General features: G+C 48.1%; 1 protein-coding gene across 4 annotated transcripts in view; it reads left to right on the top strand.

Annotated features, from left to right (window-relative positions):
* The first annotated feature begins 5,223 nt into the window (after nt 1–5,223).
* The window catches only part of CCDC30 (coiled-coil domain containing 30), a 32,972-nt gene continuing 14,805 nt past the window's right edge, over nt 5,224–23,390 (top strand). The window contains exons 1-8 of one of the 4 annotated variants that reach the window (XM_071767001.1): nt 5,224–5,358; nt 6,270–6,374; nt 7,885–7,992; nt 10,399–10,493; nt 13,921–14,104; nt 20,253–20,351; nt 20,833–20,958; nt 22,687–22,844. In XM_071767001.1, coding sequence (XP_071623102.1) covers nt 6,282–6,374; nt 7,885–7,992; nt 10,399–10,493; nt 13,921–14,104; nt 20,253–20,351; nt 20,833–20,958; nt 22,687–22,844 — 863 coding nt within the window. In that variant the 5' untranslated portion in view covers nt 5,224–5,358; nt 6,270–6,281. Of the gene's footprint in view, nt 5,359–6,134; nt 6,375–7,884; nt 7,993–10,398; nt 10,494–13,920; nt 14,105–20,252; nt 20,352–20,832; nt 20,959–22,686; nt 22,845–23,390 lie in introns of those variants that run through there. The other 3 variants (XM_071767000.1, XM_071767002.1, XM_071767003.1) reach the window with 3 other exon arrangements.

Genomic DNA, 23,390 nt, shown 5'->3' with positions numbered 1-23,390 from the left:
TTACCCCAAACTCCCTGGCAGGGAGGTGAAGCTGGGAAGAGCTGCTCTTTTCCTATAGGATGTGTTGGATGTGGTAGGGAAGGTGTTTGGGATGCTCCTGAGAAATCAGTGGGAACCCAGACTCTCCTCATCCTCCCAAATCCTTTTCCTCCTCAGCCTCTGGGTAAATTTCTGGGTCTTTTTACCCCTTCTGGGTCTTTTTACCCCAAACTATAATGCCCAGGACTTAAACCTGTCAGGGTGGGAGCCACCATATGAGTTCAGAGCACTGGGCCCAAAGGGAGGTGGTTGGTTGATTTCTGGCCATAAAGCAGAGCAGCTTTCAGCTTCTTTTAGCAGCACTTTGGCAAAACTGGGAGGAAAGTGCAGGGCAGGGGAAGGCAAAGGGGATTTTTAATTGGGGAGAAGCTGTGGCTCCTCCTAATGCAGGTGGAGCCAGCAGGCAGCTCTTTTTAAGCTGCAAAACAGAGGATTTTTCTCTCCTTCAGGCAGGGAAGGTCCAAACCAGCCATGTTTGACCTCTTCATTGGACAAGTTGTGATTTATAACCAGGAGGGCAGGGGGTGGGAAACCTCGGGGTGTTTTCCATCCCTAGGGCTGCAGGATGCAGAGTGGAAAGATGTGATTGATTTGGGCCTTAGGATGTGATGGCACCAGGGCCTCTGTTAAATCAGGGGGTGGGAGGGGAGGAACAGGCTTGTCCAGAGCTGTGCTTGTGTCCTGTGTAAAAAAATAAGGAATATTTGCTCTGCTTAACCTCAGGGTCTGGCCCCAGTGAGCAGGGGAAGGGAAGATCCCTCCTTCCTCCATAAAAACCCCAAAACTCCCCCCAGCTCCCATCCTGCAGCACTTGGAGACCTTTGTAATGAGGTTTGGGCTAGAAACTGGAGGCAGAACTTGCTTGTTTTCTTTTTAATCTGAATTCCAGAGGGAGGGTTTGAAAAAGTCTTCCTTAGCTAAACAAGCTGTTGGATCCAGCTCAGGTTTTGCTGCCCTGGCCACACAGGAGACCAAAATTTCCTCATTTTTTTCTGCCAGGATAATTTCCAGCCATGCAAACGAGAGGTTCTTTTTAACAGCTCCTTGTTGCCTACCAGAAACCAACTTGGAAATGTTGTTATCAATCCAGTTGCCTTGGAGGCCACTGACTTGAACTTGTTGCCTTCCCAACTCGAATTTTGGGGATAAACAGTGAAGAATTGAGTGTTTAATTCTAAAAGGGTTTTTTTTTTCTCCTTTAATCCTACAGGAGACCTTCAAACAAGAGGTTTGTGCTGGCAGAAGCAGCTCTCAGACCAGGTTTATGGCTGGTTTTGGAGCCAGGAGTGCTGCTCAGGGAGGGATTTCTAAAATTTTAAGCACTTTGGGTCCCTTTGTGCCCCCAAGGTGTTGTTTCTCCAACTGCTTCAGGTTCCTTTTAGTTCCTCACTCTGCTCTCTGACCAAACCACAGGGGCTCCAGGGCCCTGATCTCCACCAGGGATTTTTGCATCACTTCCATGAGGAAAATATTCAGATTTCCCTCCCTGCCAGGGAGTCCTTGGGAAAATCTGGATGTTCTTGGTGAGGGGGACCTTGTGTTCAGGGGCTCTTCTTCCAAAAAAATGTTTATGTTTCTCTCCTGCTTAATCCATTGGTTTTCCCTCCTGGTTATAAATCACAGCCTGTCCAATGAAGAGGTCAAACATGGCTGGTTTGGACCTTCCCTGCCTGAAGGAGAGAAAAATCCTCTGTTTTGCAGTTTAAAAAGAGCTGCCTGCTGGCTCCAGCTGCGTTAGGAGGAGCCACAGCTTGTCCCCAATTAAAAATCCCCTTTGCCTTCCCCTGCCCTGCACTTTCCTCCCAGTTTTGCCAAAGTGCTGCTAAAAGAAGCTGAAAGCTGCTCTGCTTTATGGCCAGAAATCAACCAACCACCTCCCTTTAGTGCTCTGAACTCATCTGGTGGCTCCCACCCTGACAGGTTTAAGTCCTGGGCTTTATAGTTTGGGGTAAAAAGACCCAGAAGGGGTAAAAAGACCCAGAAATTTACCCAGAGGCTGAGGAGGAAAAGGATTTGGGAGGATGAGGAGAGTCAGGGTTCCCTGCTTGTAGAAACCCACTGATTTCTCAGGAGCATCCCAAACACCTTCCCTACCACATCCTACACATCCTATAGGAAAAGAGCAACTCTTCCCAGCTTCACCTCCCTGCCAGGGAGTTTGGGGTAAAAAGACCCAGAAGGGGTAAAAAGACCCAGAAATTTGCCCAGAGGCTGAGGAGGAAAAGGATTTGGGAGGATGAGGAGAGTCTGGGTTCCACAGATCCCCTGCTTGTAAAATCCCACTGATTTCTCAGGAGCATCCCAAACACCTTCCCTACCACATCCAACACATCCTATAGGAAAAGAGCAACTCTTCCCAGCTTCACCTCCCTGCCAGGGAGTCCTTGGGAAAATCTGGATGTTCTTGGTGGGAGGGATCTTGGGTTCTGGGGCTCTTCTTCCAAAGAAAATGTTTATGTGGTTGCTTGCTTGGTTTCTCTCCTGCTTGATCCATTTGGCTCCCCCCAAGCTGGCTGAAGGGTTGAAAGGGTTGAGGTGAATCAGGTTGGTGAAATGAAGCTGCTGGGGAGAAGGAAATGGTTCTTAATAACCCTAAAGTGAGGGCAGGAGGGCTCAGTCTGGATGCAGCAGATCCTGTTGCTGGCTTGGCAGGAATTTTGGGATTGCTCAGAAACATCAGGACAGAAGGATCAGGGCTGAGGGAATGGGAGGCAGAAGGGGAGGTGGGAAACAGAAGAAAAAGGTAAATTTTTTATTTTTTTTTTTTATGAGCTCCAGGGCTGTGGTGGTGGGGAGTGTTTAGAGGAGGTAGGGGAGAGGTCTGGGAGGATTTTATTTTGTTCCTCTGCTCACAGAAGGTTTTGTCTTGCAGACACCTGGCTGAAGGAAGTTGAGGAGATGCTGGAGCAGGGAGCATGGGAAAGAGCTCCTGGGAATTCCAGCAAATAAACAAAAAATCCCATGGGAAATCCCAGCAAAGAAGGATGCTGCTGGAGAAACTGGAGGGGGAGATCAGGACTGGAATTCAGGCAGCTCCAGAGATGCTTTTCCTGGCTGGAAGTCTGCTGGGGAGAAGTTTGTCTTTGAGGTACATTTTGAAGTAAAGTTCCTCTCAGAGAGGTGACTGTGGGTTCTTCCTGCTAAAATTGATTTCTTTCTTAGCTTTCACACTTGTGTATTTACCCTGGGTTTGCTCAAGTGAAGCAATAGTGAAGAGGATTAATTTTAACAGAATCAGTGTTGATGAGTTTGTGATGTAGCCAGTCTGGAGATCTGCCCTGATCACCCAGTATTTAATTTCAGATGACTGAAAAACCACTAATTGAGGAGAAAACATTCTCCACGAGGTTAAAACTCTTCCCTTGCCTTTTAGCTGTTGAGCCAAAGCATGGAAATTAAGCAAAATTCTGCTTGCAGACTGAGTTCAGTAAATAAATTTCACAGCCTGACTTGATTGGCAGCTTAGGGAGGCAAAGTCTTGTGCATGGGGATCACACAGCTGTCTGTGCCTGGAGAAAAATGTGAAGTTTGCTTGAATTCTTTGGGTAAGTGGTGCCAGAGTGCCCTGGTTGGTAAATAGGGCTCTAAATACCTGATTTTTTTACCCCTTTTCATGCAGCTGTTTAGAGGAATGAGACTTATGAAAGGAAAAACACAGTAGAAGCTGAAGAATAGGACCCTAAATACCTGATTTTTACCCATTTTCATGCAGCTGTTTAGAGGAATGAGACTCATTAAAGGAAAAACACTTAGAAGCTGAAGAATACTCCTTGCTAATCAAACACAACCTCACTGCAAAGAATACACTGTTTTTTTTTTTTTTTTGTATTTTTAAATCAGAAAGACTGGAAATCTCTTTTCTGGGAAAGCCATTTCTCTAAAGTATCTTTTTTTTTTTTTTATTTTCCCCCCCTGGTGATGTCACTGCTGCCCATGCTTGTGAAGCAGAAACTGTTGATCAAACACTCTGGTGTTTGGGGGAGCATCACTCTTGGTTCAGAGAATCATTAGAGTCCCAGCAGTGTTAAGAAGGTTAATTGCTCTTGTAATTCTCTTTACTGGAACACTTGGCCTCTCTTCTTCTCCAGTTCTCTCTTCTGTACTTGTTTCACTCTTCATCTGGAGATCTGGGCCCTGTCACAGGAATGAATGCAGCTTTTTCTCAGACTGCTCGAGCAGAACTGATTTTTTTTTTTTTATTTTTAATTTTTTTTTTTTTTGGGTGCATCCTCCCTAATGCAAAAAGCCAGGGTACAAACCTTGTGAAGCCACCTCTGCTATAGATGTGGGGAAGTGCTTCCTGGGCTCTGGAATGCTCAAACTTTCTCATCTCTAGAGCCCAGGAACCAAGCTCCTGAGGATCAGGAAATGTTTGATGCTGTGAGCAGGGGAGGAGGACTCTGGTGGGTCCTCAAAAAGAGGGAGATGGGGGAGTAGCTCAGCATTGCTCTGCTAAAGGGACACCCAGCCCTGGTGCCTTGCTCTGGGTAGAGCTCAGCCCGTGGGTTCTGAAGGGAGGATGGCCAGGAGAGCACAGGTTTTAAGGAAAAAAAAAAAAATAAATAGAGAAACCTCAGATTTGCCATCTTTGCAGCTTTTTCATCAGAGGTAGGGACAGGAGGGGACTGGGAGCAGCTGCTTTGTGGGGCCCTGGGGATGGAGCTGCAGCCTCCAGACACTTCTGGTTCTCCAGATCAGGGATGGGCTGCAGCCTTCTGCTCCTCTCAGCTGGGGAAACCTGTGTTTAATCATCTTTTTCAGTTTTAAATGAATAGGAGGCTTTGCAAACTGTGAGTGGGGTTTGATGCCTGGCTGGTTCCCCACTTGGTGTGAAAAATTGGAGTTGTAACATCCTAGAGGCTTTTGGGCTCCAAACCAGCTCCAGAGCCACCTGTTCTAGAAATAGATTTTCTAATAAAACCCTAAAATCTTTGAAACTCCACTGACTGTCTTTTGGTTCAGTGATAAATTCCTCCTTCTTGCTTGTGTTGAAAAGCTGAGATTGCTCCTGGCCAGTCTGTAGCCCAGTTCCTGGGTCTTTGGTGGTGACTGGAGATTTAAAATCATGTGTCAAGCTCTCTGCTGCTCTTTTATTTTTCTTTTGTTGTCCTTCAACTCTGAATTTAACAGAAGGGGACATGAAAAATGAGCTTTGTGCTCAGAAGCATCCAAATGGACAGCAAAATTCTCTCTGTTTTCTTATCCTTGTAGAATCAGCCCTGCAAGTGCCTGAGAGCCAGGGAGAAATGGAGAGAGAGTGGGAATCATGCTGATTGCCAGCAGAGAAGATCCAGGATTTTGTCAAGGTTTTTTGGAGTGGTGAACAAGCTTTTCTACTTTGGGAGAAAGTGTTCCTTGCCTTGGGTTTGAAAGAACACAACTGAAAGGGCAATATCAAACCCCTTGTTTGCAGCAGAGGGTTTGGGGTCGTGGGTTTTTTTTTTTTTTTTTTGGCAGATTCATAGCAAGAAAGAAAAAATAATATTTGTATTATTTTGTCCTCAAATCAAAGCCAAATTGCAGCTGGAATTTCCTCTGCTGAGCACTCAGCTGCAAAAGGAAACAGCTTGGCTCACCTTTTCTGTAAGAAAAAGCTGCTTTCTCAGTAATTTGATTTAGGATTTGGATGTATGAGGACACATTGCTGTCAGTGTGCAGGAAAAACATTTTTTTCCTGTTTGTTGCTCTTGAAACCCCAGAGAGCCTGCATGAATTGCTGGGCTGGTTGCATCTATTTATTGATTTAGGCTTGGAGGGCTGGCACACAACCATCATTTTCCTGTCCTGGCCCTTTGCTCAACATCAATGCCAGCAGAACAGAGCTGCCTGAGCTGTGCTTGTCTTTCTGCTTGCAGCAAATCCTGCATTTTAGGGTGCAAATAAGCAGCCTGGCTGCTTTTCAAGCTTAGCACAGTTTGTGAAACCCAGGGAGTTTGATTCTTTTCCTCTGCAAAGTCAACTCAATCCCTGGGATAACTCCAGAGGGATCAACCTGTGATCAACCCAGCTCTGCTGATAAATCTGGCTCTCCAGAACCATCAATCTCCACTCTGTAAGTAAAAAAAAAAAGAGTTGCCTTACATCAGGGGATCTCCCTTAGTGCTGGCTCACTTACACCTCTGTGGGAGTTACAAAAACCTTCCTCGTGTGGGAACCTCCAGGCTGAGCTTGGAGGAGGAGGTCAAGGTCCAAGTGGGTGTTGGTGACCCCTCTTTTTCTCTCCTCTGCAGCCCCAGGAGGCCATGGAACCCAGCAGCAAACTGGACAAGGAAATTCTGGTGCTGAGAGCACGGGTCCAAGCCCTGGACCTGGAAAGAAAAGCATTCCTCAGCCTGGTGAGTGCCCATCCCCTGCTCTGCCCTGGGCTGTCCTCACATCCTCTTCTCTTTTCCCTCTTTTCTCTTCTCCCTCTCTCCCATAATGAGGTTTCCCAGAGCTCTCTGGCTCAGGCAGGAATAGAGTTTGGGAAAGAGGCAGAAGCAGTGTGCAGGGAGTGTTTGAAAGCAGCTCCTGAACAGATCTGCATCTTGTAGCATCCTTCTGAGCAGGAGGAGCTGGGGGCTGCCCCGAGGGGGCTGAGCACCCTTTAGGGCTCCCAGCACCTCCCTTAGGGCTCTCAGCACCTTTTAGGGCTCTCAGCACCTTTTAGGGCTCTCAGCACCTTTTAGGGCTCCCAGCACCCTTTTAGGGCTCCCAGCACCTTTTAGGGCTCTCAGCACCTCCCTTAGGGCTCTCAGCACCTCCCTTAGGGCTCTCAGCACCTTTTAGGGCTCTCAGCACCTTTTAGGGCTCTCAGCACCTTTTAGGGCTCCCAGCACCCTTTTAGGGCTCCCAGCACCTTTTAGGGCTCTCAGCACCTCCCTTAGGGCTCTCAGCACCTCCCTTAGGGCTCTCAGCACCTTTTAGGGCTCTCAGCACCTTTTAGGGCTCTCAGCACCTTTTAGGGCTCTCAGCACCCTTTTAGGGCTCCCAGCACCTTTTAGGGCTCTCAGCACCTCCCTTAGGGATCGCAGCACCTCCTTTAGGGCTTTCAGGAACTTTTAGGCCTCTCAGCACCCTTTTAGGGCTCCCAGCACCTCTCTTAGGGCTCCCAGCACCTCTCTTAGGGCTTCCAGCACCTTTTAGGGCTCTCAGCACCCTTTTAGGGCTCCCAGCACCTCCTTTAGGGCTCTCAGCACCTTTTAGGGCTCTCAGCACCCTTTTAGGGCTCTCAGCACCTCCTTTAGGGCTCTCACCACCTTTTAGGGCTCCCAGCACCTCCCTTAGGGCTCCCAGCACCTTTTAGGGCTCTCAGCACCTCCTTTAGGGCTCCCAGCATCTCCTTTAGGGCTCCCAACAACTTTTAGAGCTCTCAGCACCTCCTTTAGGGCTCCCAGCACCTCCTTTAGGGCTCCCAGCACCTTTTAGGGCTCCCAGCACCTCCTTTAGGGCTCCCAGCACCTTTTAGGGCTCCCAGCACCTCCTTTAGGGCTCCCATCCCAGAGCCCTGGGATTGTAGAGATTTTCCTCTCTCCACACAGGATCCCCACAGAACCAGGAGGGTGAGCAGAGTGAGCAACACTTCAACCCCCTCTTGGGGGCTGTCATTAGAGCCAGTGAATGTTCAGTCTAAACCCCAAAGGAGCTGTTTTTTGAAAGAATTTTTCATTTATGCTCACATTTTGGTCCCTTTCTGGCTTTTGAACGTGGCTCTGATGATTTGCTCAGTAGAAGACAGAAACTTTTCCATTCTGTGGGGGTTTTCTTCAGTGAATCCCAGGAACTTTGAGAGGGATCTGAAGTTTCTAAGCCAGGAAGCTGAACATCCAGCAAAAAGCAAAAATTAAATGCTTTCCTTCTCTGAAGGTTGAGCAGCTCAAAGAGGAGATCTGTGAGTACCAGAAGAGTGAGAAGCCAGGAATTCCCCTGCCTGCTCCAGCTGAGCCTGAGGCAACCCCAGCATCCTCACTCCAGGTATCTTGGAGGGCTTCATTTTTTTAATTTCTGGGAAGATAACTCAGCCAAGAGGCCCCTCTCTGCATTTCAGCCCCATGAAGGTGCCTGACTTGGAGCTCAGAAAAACTCCTGTGCTTCTTTCTAAGTCTGTGTGAGTGCAGGTGCCAGGGAGGGGTTATGCTGGGGGTGAGAAATCCAATATCTGTTGGTGCAAATTAATCCTATTAATTCCTTCAAATTATTCTAGGGTGATGAATCCAATATCTGTTGGTGTAAATTAATCCTATTAATTCCTTCAAATTATTCTGGGGTTATAAATCCAATATCTGTTGGTGTAAATTAATCCTATTAATTCCTTCAAATTATTCTGGGGTGAGAAATCCAATATCTGTTGGTGTAAATTAATCCTATTAATTCCTTCAAATTATTCTGGGGTGAGAAATCCAATATCTGTTGGTGCAAATTAATCCTATTAATTCCTTCAAATTATTCTGGGGTTATAAATCCAATATCTGTTGGTGTAAATTAATCCTATTAATTCCTTCAAATTATTCTAGGGTGATGAATCCAATATCTGTTGGTGTAAATTAATCCTATTAATTCCTTCAAATTATTCTAGGGTGATAAATCCAATATCTGTTGGTGTAAATTAATCCTATTAATTCCTTCAAATTATTCTAGGGTGATAAATCCAATATCTGTTGGTGCAAATTAATCCTATTAATTCCTTCAAATTATTCTGGGGTTATGCTGGGGGTGATAAAGCCAATATCTGTTGGTGTAAATTAATCCTATTAATTCCTTCAAATTATTCTAGGGTGATGAATCCAATATCTGTTGGTGTAAATTAATCCTATTAATTCCTTCAAATTATTCTGGGGTTATGCTGGGGGTGATAAAGCCAATATCTGTTGGTGTAAATTAATCCTATTAATTCCTTCAAATTATTCTGGGGTGATAAATCCAATATCTGTTGGTGTAAATTAATCCTATTAATTCCTTCAAATTATTCTGGGGTGATAAATCCAATATCTGTTGGTGCAAATTAATCCTATTAATTCCTTCAAATTATTCTGGGGTTATAAATCCAATATCTGTTGGTGTAAATTAATCCTATTAATTCCTTCAAATTATTCTGGGGTTATAAATCCAATATCTGTTGGTGTAAATTAATCCTATTAATTCCTTCAAATTATTCTGGGGTGAGAAATCCAATATCTGTTGGTGTAAATTAATCCTATTAATTCCTTCAAATTATTCTGGGGTTATAAATCCAATATCTGTTGGTGTAAATTAATCCTATTAATTCCTTCAAATTATTCTGGGGTTATGCTGGGGGTGATGAATCCAATATCTGTTGGTGTAAATTAATCCTATTAATTCCTTCAAATTATTCTGGGGTTATAAATCCAATATCTGTTGGTGTAAATTAATCCTATTAATTCCTTCAAATTATTCTGGGGTGAGAAATCCAATATCTGTTGGTGTAAATTAATCCTATTAATTCCTTCAAATTATTCTGGGGTTATAAATCCAATAGCTGTTGGTGTAAATTAATCCTATTAATTCCTTCAAATTATTCTGGGGTGAGAAATCCAATATCTGTTGGTGTAAATTAATCCTATTAATTCCTTCAAATTATTCTGGGGTGATAAATCCAATAGCTGTTGGTGTAAATTAATCCTATTAATTCCTTCAAATTATTCTGGGGTGATAAATCCAATATCTGTTGGTGTAAATTAATCCTATTAATTCCTTCAAATTATTCTGGGGTTATAAATCCAATATCTGTTGGTGTAAATTAATCCTATTAATTCCTTCAAATTATTCTAGGGTGATGAATCCAATATCTGTTGGTGTAAATTAATCCTATTAATTCCTTCAAATTATTCTGGGGTGATAAATCCAATATCTGTTGGTGCAAATTAATCCTATTAATTCCTTCAAATTATTCTGGGGTGATAAATCCAATATCTGTTGGTGTAAATTAATCCTATTAATTCCTTCAAATTATTCTGGGGTGATAAATCCAATATCTGTTGGTGCAAATTAATCCTATTAATTCCTTCAAATTATTCTGGGTTTATAAATCCAATATCTGTTGGTGTAAATTAATCCTATTAATTCCTTCAAATTATTCTGGGGTGATAAAGCCAATATCTGTTGGTGTAAATTAATCCTACTAATTCCTTCAACTTATTCTGGGTCTTGAGGGGGGGTTTTCCTACAGCCAGTGGATTAATTAATGCAGGTAAAGTATAAATAGATAAAGATGAAGATGTATAGATAGATACAGATAATAGATAAAGATGTAGCTTGTGTTTTCTGGTTTTCTTGTTTATTTAGGAGAGGCTCTTTTGGTTTTTAGGAATCACTCTGTGCTAAATTTTCAGTCCTCATCATGTGCTGCCTTTTCCTTTTCAGTCCCAGGCCACAAAAGATGGGAGAGACCAAGCTGCAAGCCAAGCTGGCTCAGAGCAAGATGAAAGACATCAGAGTAGTGAAACACTTCATAAAAAGTGAGCAGGGTAGAAATCCTCCCTCTGTTGCCTTTTCATTGGGGTTTATCTGGTCCTTTGGCTGCTGCTGTTCTGCCTTGCAGAGTGCATTTAATTCTTGGGTTATTTAGAAAGCTTTCTGGGCCCAGATTTGTTCCTCTGCTCCCAGCTCAGAATTTAATGCAGTGCTGGGTGGGTCTGTAGCCCTTGGTGTCAAGAACCCAGGCTGTTTTCTGGCACTTTTTGTTGCTTTCCCAAAAGAACAAGCTTGGGCATTTTGGGCTCTCTGCAAACAAGAGTCTTGTGTTCAAAATTATTCTCTTGCTGGGAAGATTTTTTTTCTCTGCCTTTGGTTGCAGTCCAGAGATACACCAAAACATTTGGCTTTCAGGCTTCTAAATATGCAAACTGGTATTTTTAAGGGAAGTCAAAGCTTTGTTGTCCTCTGCCCAGCTCAGGAAGCTGCTGCTGAGCCTCTCCTGGCAGGTTCAAGGAGGAAAGGGGCTCTGATCCCATTCCTCTGTCTCTTTTTCCCTACAAATGCCCAAGGCTGTTCCTGTACTTCAAGCAGGTGAATTTCCCATTTCCTCTGCTATTGGCATCCTTGTCCCTCAGCAGTTTTCTCCCCAGCCCCTCATCATCCTCGTGTGGAGCTCCTGTGCAGCCCCACTGAAACAAGAGCAGGCACAGCTCGTGCTGGATGTGACACTTGAAATCACCAGGACAGAAATATTCCATGGTGAAAAAAACCACCTTGGTTCTCCCTCAGCAGTGAGAAGGGAGTTTTGGGTCCGTGTCAATGCATTTACTCCAGAATCCTAGAATCCTAAAATGGGTTGGGTTGGAAAGGACCTTAAAGCTCATCCAATTCCCAACCCATTTCCATGCTCAGGGACACCTCCCCCAGCCCAGGGTGCTCCAAGCCCCATCCAACCTTCAGCACTGCCAGGGATGGGGCAGCCACAGCTTCTCTGGGAAACCTGGGGCTCAGCACCCTCACCCCAAACAATTTCTGCCCCATCTCCAACCTCAATCTCCCCTCTTTAAGTTTGAAACCATTGCCCCTTCTCCTCTCCCTACACATTCACTCAAAAAGCTCCTGTTCAGCAGCCTCTGCCCCAGGAGATGAGCACCCCAAAGCCTGGAGGCAGAGAGAAGCCCTTGGGGGCCAAGCTGTGCTCAGGCCACCCCATTTTCCTGGCTTTCCATACACATGGATGTCTCTCTTCTGGGAGCAAAGCTGCTGGGGGGAATCATAGACCCATGGAATGGTTTGGGGTGGCAGGGACCTTCAAGATCATCTCATCCCAACCCCTGTTCCATGCTCAGGGACACCTCCCCCAGCCCAGGGTGCTCCAAGCCCCATCCAACCTTCAGCACTGCCAGGGATGGGGCAGCCACAGCTTCTCTGGGAAACCTGGGGCTCAGCACCCTCACCCCAAACAATTTCTGCCCCATCTCCAACCTCAATCTCCCCTCTCTCTCCCAGTTCCAAGCCATTCCCCCTCATCCCATCCCTCCAGGCCCTTGTCCCAACTCCCTCCCCAGCTTTCCTGGAGCCCCTTCAGGCACTGGAAGGTGCTCTAAGGTCTCCCCATGGGATCCTTCTCTTCTCCAGCCTCAACACCCCCAACTCTCTCAGCCTGGCTCCAGAGCAGAGCTGCTCCAGCCCTCCCAGCAGCTCCAGGGCCTCCTCTGCACTGGCTCCAACAGCTCCGTGTCCTTCTGCTGATTTCTTCCTAATTTCTTCTGCATTTCTTCCTAAATTCCAGCCTCAGTCTCCCATCTCCAAGTTTTAACCCATTTCCCTTGTCCTCTCCCTACCCCCCCGTGTCCAAAGCCCTCCCCCAGCTTTCTTGGAGCCCCTTCAGATATTGGAAGGTTGCTCTGAGCTCACCTGGAGCCTCCTCTTCTCCAGGCTGAACAACCCCAACCCCTCAGCCTGGCTTCCCAGGGAGCTGCTCAGCCCTCTGAGCATTTCAGTGGCTCCTCTGGACACCTTCCAGGAGCTCTGTGTCCTTCTGGTGCTGGGGACTCCAGAACTGGACACAGGACCCCATGTGGGGTCCCACAGGGGCAGAGCAGAGAGGGGAGAATCCCCTCCCTTGACCTCTGTCTGTGCTTCTTTTGATGCAGCCCAGGACCTGGGCATTGATGGAGCTTCTGGTCCACCCCTCCAACCACCCCAACTCCTTCTTCTCAGGGGCTTCCCTCAATTTCTTCTCCCAATCTGTCTCCATGCCCTGACCCAGGAGCAGAACCTTCCACTTGGCCTCTTTGAACTTCATGCAGTTTGCACAAATCCACTGCTCCAGCCTGCCAGGGTCCTTCTGGATCCCATCCCATCCCACCCCATCCCATCCCATCCCATCCCATCCCATCCCATCCCATCCCATCCCATCCCATCCCATCCCATCCCATCCCATCCCACCCCATCCCTCCCCACCCCACCCCATCCCATCCCATCCCATCCCATCCCATCCCACCCCATCCCTCCCCACCCCACCCCATCCCATCCCATCCCATCCCATCCCATCCCATCCCATCCCATCCCATCCCATCCATCCCATCCCATCCCATCCATCTCATCCCATCCATCCCATCCCATCCCATCCCATCCCATCCCATCCCACCCCATCCCATCCCATCCCATCCCACCCCATCCCACCCCATCCCCACCTCCCTCCATCCCATCCCATCCCATCCCATCCCATCCCATCCCATCCCATCCCACCCCATCCCACCCCATCCCACCCCATCCCACCCCATCCCACCCCATCCCATCCCATCCCATCCCATCCCATCCCACCCCATCCCACCCCATCCCACCCCATCCCATCCCATCCCACCTCATCCCATCCCACCCCATCCCATCCCATCCCACCCCATCCCACCCCATCCCACCCCATCCCACCCCATCCCACCCCATCCCCACCTCCCTCCACCCCATCCCATCCCATCCCATCCCATCCCATCCCATCCCACCCCATCCCATCCCATCCATCTCATCCCATCCATCTCATCCCATCCATCCCACCCCATCCCATCCCATCCCATTCCACCCCATCCCACCCCACCCCACCCCATCCCATCCCATCCCATCCCATCCCATCCCACCCCATCCCATCCCATCTATCTCATCCCATCCATCTCATCCCATCCATCTCATCCCATCCATCTCATCCCATCCCATCCCATCCCATCCCATCCCATCCATCTCATCCCATCCATCTCATCCCATCCCATCCATCCCACCGTATCCCACCCCACCCCATCCCATCCCATCCCATCCCATCCATCTCATCCCATCCATCTCATCTCATCTCATCCCATCCATCCCATCCCATCCCATCCCACCCCATCCCATCCCATCCCATCCCATCCCATCCCATCCCATCCCATCCCTCCAGCATTTCCAGCCTTGGTGCTGTTGCTCTTTTGTGTGTAGGTGCCAGGAAGGGACTGGAAACGTGGAGGGCAGGAATTCTCAGCTCCTTCACAACCTGCAAAAACTGGGGCAGGAGCAGGAGGATTTGGTGGAGTGCAGGGAAGAGCTGGAATCCTTTCTGGGAGAAGCCCACATCCAAACCAAACAGAGGGAACAGCTGGAGAGTGAGGGACTTCACCAGAAAGTAAGTAAGGAATGGGAGAAATGTGGTTTGGGTTTGTTTAATTCTAGCTGCTTTTCTCTCTGCATCTTGATGAGTAAAATAAAGTAATGATTGGCCTAAACCTCCATGCTGCTTTGTTTAGAACAAGAAATGCAATTAGGAAAATTTCCCAGTTTCTAAAAAGAGGGGGAAAGAAGGAAAAAATTCCAGGTGTGAGTAAATGACACCTTGCTTGGAGGTGCAGATTAACTCAGTGTCCCAGCAGCATTCCCTTTTCCAGCTCCTATCCCAGCTCCTTGGTGCTTGGGGAAGCAGAATTAGGGAGCTCCCACACCTCCTGTATCCACAGGAGTGGGATCAGGAACCATTCCCATCCCATTCCATCCCTTGGTGCCTCTGCAGCCAAGCTTTTTGTTTCACATTCCAGTTGCACCTTTTTTCTCTGGAGCTCCTCTGAACTTGTTGGAGCTTGGAAGCTTTGGTTTCCCCTGAGAGGTTCTCCTGGATGGCATCAATATTCCTGAGGGATTTCAGCCTTGATGTCCTCCAGGAATTCCTTTTCCATGTTGGATGCTTGTTCCTTCTACCTGCTCAAGAGCAACTGCCAGGAAGCCCCAAATCCTCTTGAGGTTCAGAAAGAGCAAGTTCCAGGAAGCCCCAAATCCTCTTGAGGTTCAGAATGAGCAAGTTCCAGAAAGCCCCAAATCCTCTTGAAGTTCAAAAAGAGCAAGTTCCAGAAAGCCCCAAATCTTCTTGAGGCTCAGAAAGAGCAAGTTCCAGAAAGCCCCAAATCCTCTTGAGGCTCAAAAAGAGCAAGTTCCAGGAAGCCCCAAATCCTCTTGAGCTTCAGAAAGAGAAGTTCCAGGAAGCCCCAAATCCTCTTGAGGTTCAGAAAGAGCAAGTTCCAGGAAGCCCCAAATCTTCTTGAGGCTCAGAAAGAGCAAGTTCCAGGAAGCCCCAAATCCTCTTGAGGTTCAGAATGAGCAAGTTCCAGGAAGCCCCAAATCCTCTTGAGGTTCAGAATGAGCAAGTTCCAGGAAGCCCCAAATCCTCTTGAGGTTCAGAATGAGCCAGTTCCAGGAAGCCCCAAATCCTCTTAAGGTTCAGAAAGAGCAAGTTCCAGAAAGCCCCAAATCCTCTTGAGGTTCAGAAAGAGCAAGTTCCAGGAAGCCCAAAGTCCTCTTGAGGCTCAGAAGAGAGGCAAGAGGCTTCCCTGCAGCCCATGACTTGTTCCTTAAGCTGACATCCAGGACAGAACTCTGGATTTGTCTCTGTCCCCTCTCCAGACAGATGGAAAGGGTCAGTGTGGGACACTCCCTGGTCCTGGGAAAGGTCCCCAGCACAGGATGTGCTCTCCAAGCACAGGATCCTGGAGATCCATGTAGGGCACAACGAGGCTCTTCTGGGGACCAGGATCTGCCCTGCTTGGGGATATCCCTGCTGGAAATACCCAGTTTGAGGAGAGAGGGAATTTTTCTCCTCACCCCATGTCTCTTGGTGCAGTTTCTGCTGCTGGATGGGGCAGGCAAGGCTGGATTTAGATTTAGATTTAGATTTAGATCTGGATTTAGATCCAGATGTGATCCCACCAGTCCCTTCCCAACCATATCCTGGGGATTTTGGGCACCCTCATCCCAGTCTGGATCTTTTCCTGGGGATAGGACAAGCTCACTCAGCTCATCCTTTGTCTTTAGGAGGTGGATTGAAAGTCTTTCCACTCCTTTGCACTTGACAGGCAGGGAACCTTGGAGAAATTCAGGAGGTGCAGCACCATGTTCCTTCTCTGCTTCACCAGAACCATGGCAACATCAGAGGTCTTCTTGCAGCACCATCCCCATCCATATTTTGATTTTGTGTAAATTATTGCTGAAGGTTTTCAGCCTGATTCTGCCTTTTTCAGAGTGATTTTGAGCCTTACTTTACTGGATGGACTCTCCATCCCTCTGGAGGAAGCTCCATGGGGAGCACCTCCAGTTATGGGCTGATTTGGGACTGCTTCCCCCCAAGGAAAATACCATTTTCAGCACTGGTTCAACATCACTACCAGGATATGTGATCCCTGGCAGCTGAAAACCAGAGAACTGAGGAAGCCAAAAATTTGGGCTTGCCAGGTGGGGTTTTCCCCAAGGAGGGTGCTTGAGGAGGTCTCTTTGCTGCTTATCCAAAAGCTCTCCCTTCCTTGGGCTTGGTTGTCCCCTGCCTATGGGTAAGAGATGCTCCTGTGCTCCTGGATTGCCAGGCAGATCCTGGAGAACCTTGGATTTCTGAGATGAGGAGAAGAAAAGGCACAGAAGGTTTCCAGTCAGGTGTGAGCAGTGCTGTGTCCATCCCCTGGTGTTAAAACGTGATGGAGGGGATGCTCCCATGGGAATGCAGGAGCAGCCCCACATCTCCAAGATGTCTGAAGGGTGAAAAGAGGAATTATTGGTCAGCAAAAAGGGGAATTATTCCCTCTGGCTGTGAGGGAAAAGTCTCTGAATAGGGTGGGACAGCCTGAAGATGTGAGCAGCTTTCCTAGGGATGCCAGCATATCCCTAAGGATGCAGCTGAGGGCACTTTGGGGGGGTGGCAGAGGGTTTGTCCCCCAACTCTGTGCTTCTGGGACCTGTTCAGCACATTCCTAAACATTTCCCACAGAAGCAGAACAAACACAACCCTTCAATAATAATAATAATAATCAACCAAGATAGGTTTCCAGTTGGGAGAAATCCCTTCTGAGTTGTTCCAGAGATCCCTGGGATGGATGCAGCCAAGGGGACAGGAGCTGAACCCCAAAAAGAGACTGGAATGAGGGGTGCAGAGCAGAGAGGTTTGGTCAACCAAGTGTTAAACCCAGAATCTGCTCAGCTGCAGAGCTGCACCCTTCATCTCCGAGGGATTTTTGGGTGCCTTGGGGGTAAAGGCTCCCCAAAAGCAGGTGCTGGAGCCTGGGAAAAGCTGTGCTGCTGGGTGCTTGCCAGTCTGCTCCTTGGGAGAACCTCTTGGGAGTCTTTTCTGTCTTGGCATGGCCACAGAGATCTTGGCTGCTGAGGCCACTGCCTCAGAAGGAGGACACCAGGACACCAGGACACAATGTCACCCTTGTTCTGCTCTTGGCACAGACCTTGGGCAGCTTCAAGGCTTCAAAGTCACAGCTTGGAGGCAAAATAAGCAAAATGCTGGGAATGCAGAGCTAGGGATCAACTTCACGACCAAAGGTTGGGGTGAAGAGGTGTGTTTTGCCTTTGAGATCCATTCCAGGACTCCAAGGTCACACTGAACCCCAAATTATCCTGGAGTCATGCAAGAGGATGGGGAGGATGCCCTTCAGCTCTTCTGCAAGGTCTGGGGGTTTCACCAACATCATCCTCCTTAACCAGAATCCCAAGAGCTTTCCTCTCTGTTAGCCAGGGTGGGATCCCCAGAGAGGCATCTTCTGCCTGAAGCCTGCCAGGAAAACAGAGCTGTAGTGGTCTGAGATTGGCAGAGACCTGGAACTTCTCTGTTTTCTGTTGGAAAGGGGTGCAAAGTGCACAGAAAGGAGGGTGAGAAAGGCATCAGGCATCTTAGGTGCTTCCCCAGGCACTCTGGATGAGGGGGTGCTGGGTGTTGCTGGGGATCAGGTGTGCTGTGTACAGATGAAGTTGGATTTCATCTCCCATCTCCCATCTCCACATTTCCCAATCTCCCATTTCCCATCTCCCATTTCCCAATCTCCCATTTCCCAATCTCCCATTTCCCATCTCCCATTTCCCAATCTCCCATTTCCCAATCTCCCATTTCCCATCTCCCATTTCCCCATTTCCCCATCTCCCATTTCCCCATCTCTCATCTCCCAATCTTCCATCTCCCATCTCCCCATCTCCCCATTTCTCATTTCCCATTTTCCCATCTCCCAATCTCCCATCTCCCATCTCCCATTTCCCCATCTCCCAATTTCCCATCTCCCATCTCCCATCTCCCATCTCCCATTTCCCAATCTCCCAATCTCCCATCTCCCATCTCCCAATCTCCCATCTCCCATCTCCCATCTCCCATTTCCCAATCTCCCAATCTCCCATCTCCCATCTCCCAATCTCCCATCTCCCATCTCCCATCTCCCATTTCCCATCTCCCATCTCCCATCTCCCATTTCCCAATCTCCCAATCTCCCATCTCCCATCTCCCAATCTCCCATCTCCCATCTCCCAATCTCCCAATCTCCCATCTCCCATCTCCCATCTCCCATCTCCCATCTCCCATCTCCCATCTCCCATCTCCCATCTCCCATCTCCCATTTCCCATCTCCCATCTCCCATCTCCCATTTCCCATCTCCCATTTCCCATCTCCCATCTCCCAATCTCCCATCTCCCATTTCCCATCTGCCATCTCCCATCTCCCATCTCCCATCTCCCATTTCCCATCTCCCAATCTCCCATTTCCCATCTCCCATTTCCCATCTCCCATCTCCCATCTCCCATCTCCCATCTCCCATCTCCCATTTCCCATCTCCCATCTCCCATCTCCCATCTCCCATCTCCCAATCTCCCATCTCCCATTTCCCATCTCCCATTTCCCATCTCCCATCTCCCATCTCTCATTTCCCCATCTCCCATCTCCCAATCTCCCATCTCCCATCTCCCATCTCCCATCTCCCATCTCCCATCTCCCATTTCCCATCTCCCATCTCCCATCTCCCAATCTCCCATCTCCCATCTCCCATCTCCCATCTCCCATCTCCCATTTCCCCATCTCCCATCTCCCAATCTCCCATCTCCCATCTCCCATCTCCCATCTCCCATCTCCCATCTCCCATCTCCCATCTCCCATCTCCCATCTCCCATCTCTCATTTCCCCATCTCCCATCTCCCAATCTCCCATCTCCCATCTCCCATCTCCCATCTCCCATCTCCCATCTCCCATCTCTCATTTCCCAATCTCCCATCTCCCAATCTCCCATCTCCCAATCTCCCATCTCCCATCTCCCATCTCCCATCTCCCATCTCCCATCTCCCATCTCCCATCTCCCATCTCCCATTTCCCCATCTCCCATCTCCCAATCTCCCATCTCCCATCTCCCATCTCCCATCTCCCATCTCCCATTTCCCCATCTCCCATCTCCCAATCTCCCATCTCCCATCTCCCATCTCCCATCTCCCATCTCCCATCTCCCATCTCCCATCTCCCATCTCCCATCTCCCATCTCCCATCTCCCATCTCCCATCTCCCATCTCTCATTTCCCCATCTCCCATCTCCCAATCTCCCATCTCCCATCTCCCATCTCCCATCTCCCATCTCCCATCTCCCATCTCCCATTTCCCCATCTCCCATCTCCCAATCTCCCATCTCCCATCTCCCATCTCCCATCTCCCATCTCCCATCTCCCATCTCTCATTTCCCCATCTCCCATCTCCCAATCTCCCATCTCCCAATCTCCCATTTCCCCATCTCCCAATCTCCCATCTCTCATTTCCCCATCTCCCATCTTCCCATCTTCCCATCTCCCATCTCCCCATCATCTCCCTTCTCATCTGCCACCTCATTCAGCCCAGCTCAGGCACTGGGGAGCTTTTTGGTGGTTTAGAAATAAAAATCAGCTCCAACTTTCTTCCAAGCATAAGGACTTTGAAGGAAGGGCTACTGGGATAGACTCCTCCAGGTGTGGATGGTGCAAATGCAGAATGAGTCTTTATCCAGACAATTTTTCCCTGCCAGGAGGAGCATGGAGGTCAGTGTCCTGCTGGCTCCAGAGCCTGGCAGGAGGGAATTCCAGCCTCATTTGGGAGGTGGAGGGACTGGGACAAGTCCTGATGGACCAAAACATCTCCTTGGATGAGATCAGCTGTGGGCATTGCAGCAGCACAGGGAAGGAGGATGCCCTGAAGTCTGAATCAGAACCTCTTGGGGTTCTTCATGTTGGGAGAGCAGTCTGTAGATGGCCTTGAGCTTTAATCAACCTCCTGGTTGTTTGTTTTGTGTTTTTTTCTTTCACTTTCTGGCTTGGCCATGCAGGACACACTCACCCTTTGAAGCAGGAGGATGAAAGATGGGAGCTGGAGCCACACTGGGTGGATCCCCACATCCCCTCCTACTCCTTGCTTCCAAAACTGGGATTTATTCAGTAACAGCAGCACAAGGAGCTATTTAGTAGCAGCTGTGCATTTAGTGAGCACTGGTTTGGTTTTTACTTGTGGTTTTTCTATCTTCAGATGACAAGTTTAGGAGCTGAGCTACTTGAAGGCTGGAAGAACAAAACTGAGAGGAGTGGGGAAGAGGAGGCATCATCTGGAGCCCAAGAGCTGCAAGAGGTGTGAGGATTTCCTTGGGAAAGAAAATGTTTTGTTTAGAAACACATCCAATGGGAATCTCCAGTGGATCTTTGGCACCATCCTGTGTTTGTAGCTCAAGACAGATGGGATGTGTCTGGAGGAAAGAGCTAACAGGTCCTGATGGCCCTGATTCTTGTTCAGGGTTTGGTGAAGCAGAGGTAAGAGGTAGGAGCTGATTCCCACCTGGCTTTGTGGGTGATTTTTTGCTTCCCAGACAAACCATTGGATCTGGCAATGGAGGAGGTTGTTCCATGTGGGAGAGGATCTTCCCAAGGTGTCTTGGATCAGGTGGAGGCTCCAAGCCTTGAGTTGTCCTGGCAGAAGGTGCAGAAATCCTGCTGGCAACTTCTCAGAAGAGTTTTTCCTATCCTTGTTTTCTAGAAGCCACATTTTCTGCATTTTTGCTTCTCTTTTGCCAGAATAAGAGGTGCTGGAGAAATGACCATTTTGCTTGTTCCAGATTCTGGAAAGCTGTCAGGAAACGATTGAAAAGTTGGGAAGTCAGCTGGGAGAGAGGAGAGAATGGAGAAAACAACTTGGATCTGAGCTTGAACTTCAAGAGGAAGATCTGAAGGCTGAAAAGAAGGTACTGAGTGGGCAGGGACCTACAACTCCTGCAGCAGAACCCCCTACAGGAGGCAATTTTCTTTTCTGACTCTGTAAAACATCCCCACCTGCTCCTCAAATGTCTGTCTTGGTTTTTACTGATGCAATTCTCTAGTCCAGCCAGTTTCAAGATGACTTTGGCAGATGGTTTGAGTAGAAATGTCTTAATCTTAATTTAACTTCCCTTTTGGTGTCTCTGCCCACAGCAGGGGGGTTGAAGTAGGTGATCTCCAAGGTCCCTTCCAACCTCAGCCATTCCATGATTCCATGAAAATAAACCCAGTAAATCAAAGTTCATAGCCAAAGCCCCCTTTTCCAGAGGGTAGGGGGGGAATCTTGGGTGTTTAGGGGCAGATTTGGGTGTTTATTGCAGAGGTCACTGTGATGGGAAGGTGCCCTGAGAACCTCGGTGTGCTTTGCTTGAAGCCTTTTAACTGCTGGGGGGGGGGGGTTTTGGGGGGGTTTTCTCTCTGCTGGGAGAGCTGCTGGTGCTTTTGCCTTCCAGCTGGGCCCCAGGGGAGGGTGATGCCAGCAAAAATTGCAGAAGGGCTGGGACAGGGGCTGAAAATGAGGAAAATGAGGCTGGAGAGCTGCAGAGCTGTGGCCTGGATCAGGCAGACAAAGGGAGGCTGGCAAAGGGGAGGTGACAACTATTGCAAAACCTTTTTTTTTAACACTCTGAGAGGCGTTAAAGCAGCTGTGAGTCCTGGCTCTGCCTTGAATGTAGGTAAAACCAGAGAAAGTCCTGAGCTGGTGGTGCAACTGCTCAAACACCAGAGTCTTGCTGGAGTAACAGTGGCACCTAGAGGACAGGGCTTTTGTAGTGCTGGTAGGCAACAAATTCCCATTTTAAAACCTCAGGATGCAGAGCAAATCCCCTGGGAAGTTACAAACAGATAATTCTTGGTTAGGGAGAGGGGGGAGAGGGATAAAGAAATCCCCCTTGTCTGGTTTCTGGTGCAGACAGAAGCTGCCAGAGCCTGCTGCTCAAGTATCAACCAATTCATCTGGGTGCACATAAGACCTGGAACTGCAATATTAGTGCTACAGACACTCAGGAAGAGCTCTTGATTAAAAGCTTTAGGATTTAGCATTTGAAGGGCTTAACAGCACCCTTCCTGCAAGGATTTGGGTAACCACTGCTGAGCAGGGATATTAGAGCAGGCAGAGTTTGGTTCTGCTCCTGTCTGGGAGTTCCTTGTGCCTTTTTTTCTTGCTTCTTTTATTCTCTTGGCATCTTCTCTCCCTGGCTCAGGTTTTGGGTCTGCTTTTGCCTGCTGTTAAGGCATTAAGTGATGCTGAAAATGGAGAGCAGCCCTCCACAGAAACTTGGGTTGGCTTGACTTGGATGGAGGATGCTCTTTGGGGGAGGCTGCTGAACACACACCTTGGGCTCTTCCTGTTTTTTCCAAGAATGCCTCATTTTGCAAAGAAATACAGCACGTGGTGTAAATCCCTGAGAACTGCAGAGGGGCAGCAGAAGGATGAAATCAAGTCAAGAAATGGGATTTGGTGGGAGTTTCCATGCAGCTGCTTCCTTTGCAGAGAACAGGACTTGCAGGTGGATCTTCAGGGGTGAAGAAATACAATAATTTGGCTGCAGATTCCCAGCCCACACCTTGGTGGAGTCCCCAGGTTGTTTTTTCCACTCAGCAGCTTTCCTTGGGACCAAAGGAAATCAAAGTCGTGGTGTTTTCTGACCTTACAGCTCTCTGAACTCCTACCAGAAAGAGAAGAGATGAACAAACCTGAGCAGGCACCTGAAGATCTCTGGACAGATGAAAAGATGGATGAAGAACAAATGGCCAAAGTAGTGTTTTTGGAAGAACAGATCAGAAACTTGAGAGATGAACAAGAACTGCTCTGGTAAACCTTAACAAGGCCTGGGGTACTTTCTGCTCCTAATTTTTGCTATTTTTTTTTTTTTTTTTTTTTTTTTTTTTTATTTTTTATTTTTTAAAAAATTTCCCTACTGCTGCTTGTAGCAAAAATGCTCACAGCAGCTTTGTGTGTTGGCTCTCAGTAGAGGTTTTGGTGAGCAAACATTTCCCTTATCAGTCAGGAGCAAACATTTTCCTACATTTTTCTGCAGCTATTCCAGATCTTGAATGGCATCAGTGGGAGCTTGAATGGCACCAGTGAGGAGAACTCACTCCTCCTGGGCAGGAGGAGTTTTTTTCCTCCTGGACTGAGATGATATTTGGACCAACCTGATCCCAAGGAGGTCCAACCATGGGCTTTGGGCTCTTTGGGGCTAACATTTGCCATCCTGGGGTGGATTTTGGTTGGCTTTGGAGGGCAGGCATCAGGGTTGTAAAGAAAGCTCTTAGAAATCCCCTTTTTCAGTAGATGAATTCAGATTTGGAGTTGGAGCATCCCTGCTTAGGTTCTCATTAATAAAACTTGGATTAA

The sequence above is a fragment of the Heliangelus exortis genome, chromosome 23, assembly GCF_036169615.1.
Source record: "Heliangelus exortis chromosome 23, bHelExo1.hap1, whole genome shotgun sequence".
NCBI lineage: Eukaryota > Metazoa > Chordata > Aves > Apodiformes > Trochilidae > Heliangelus > Heliangelus exortis.
Note: the sequence above shows the minus strand (reverse complement) of the source record. Positions and strands in the feature narration are given on the sequence as shown.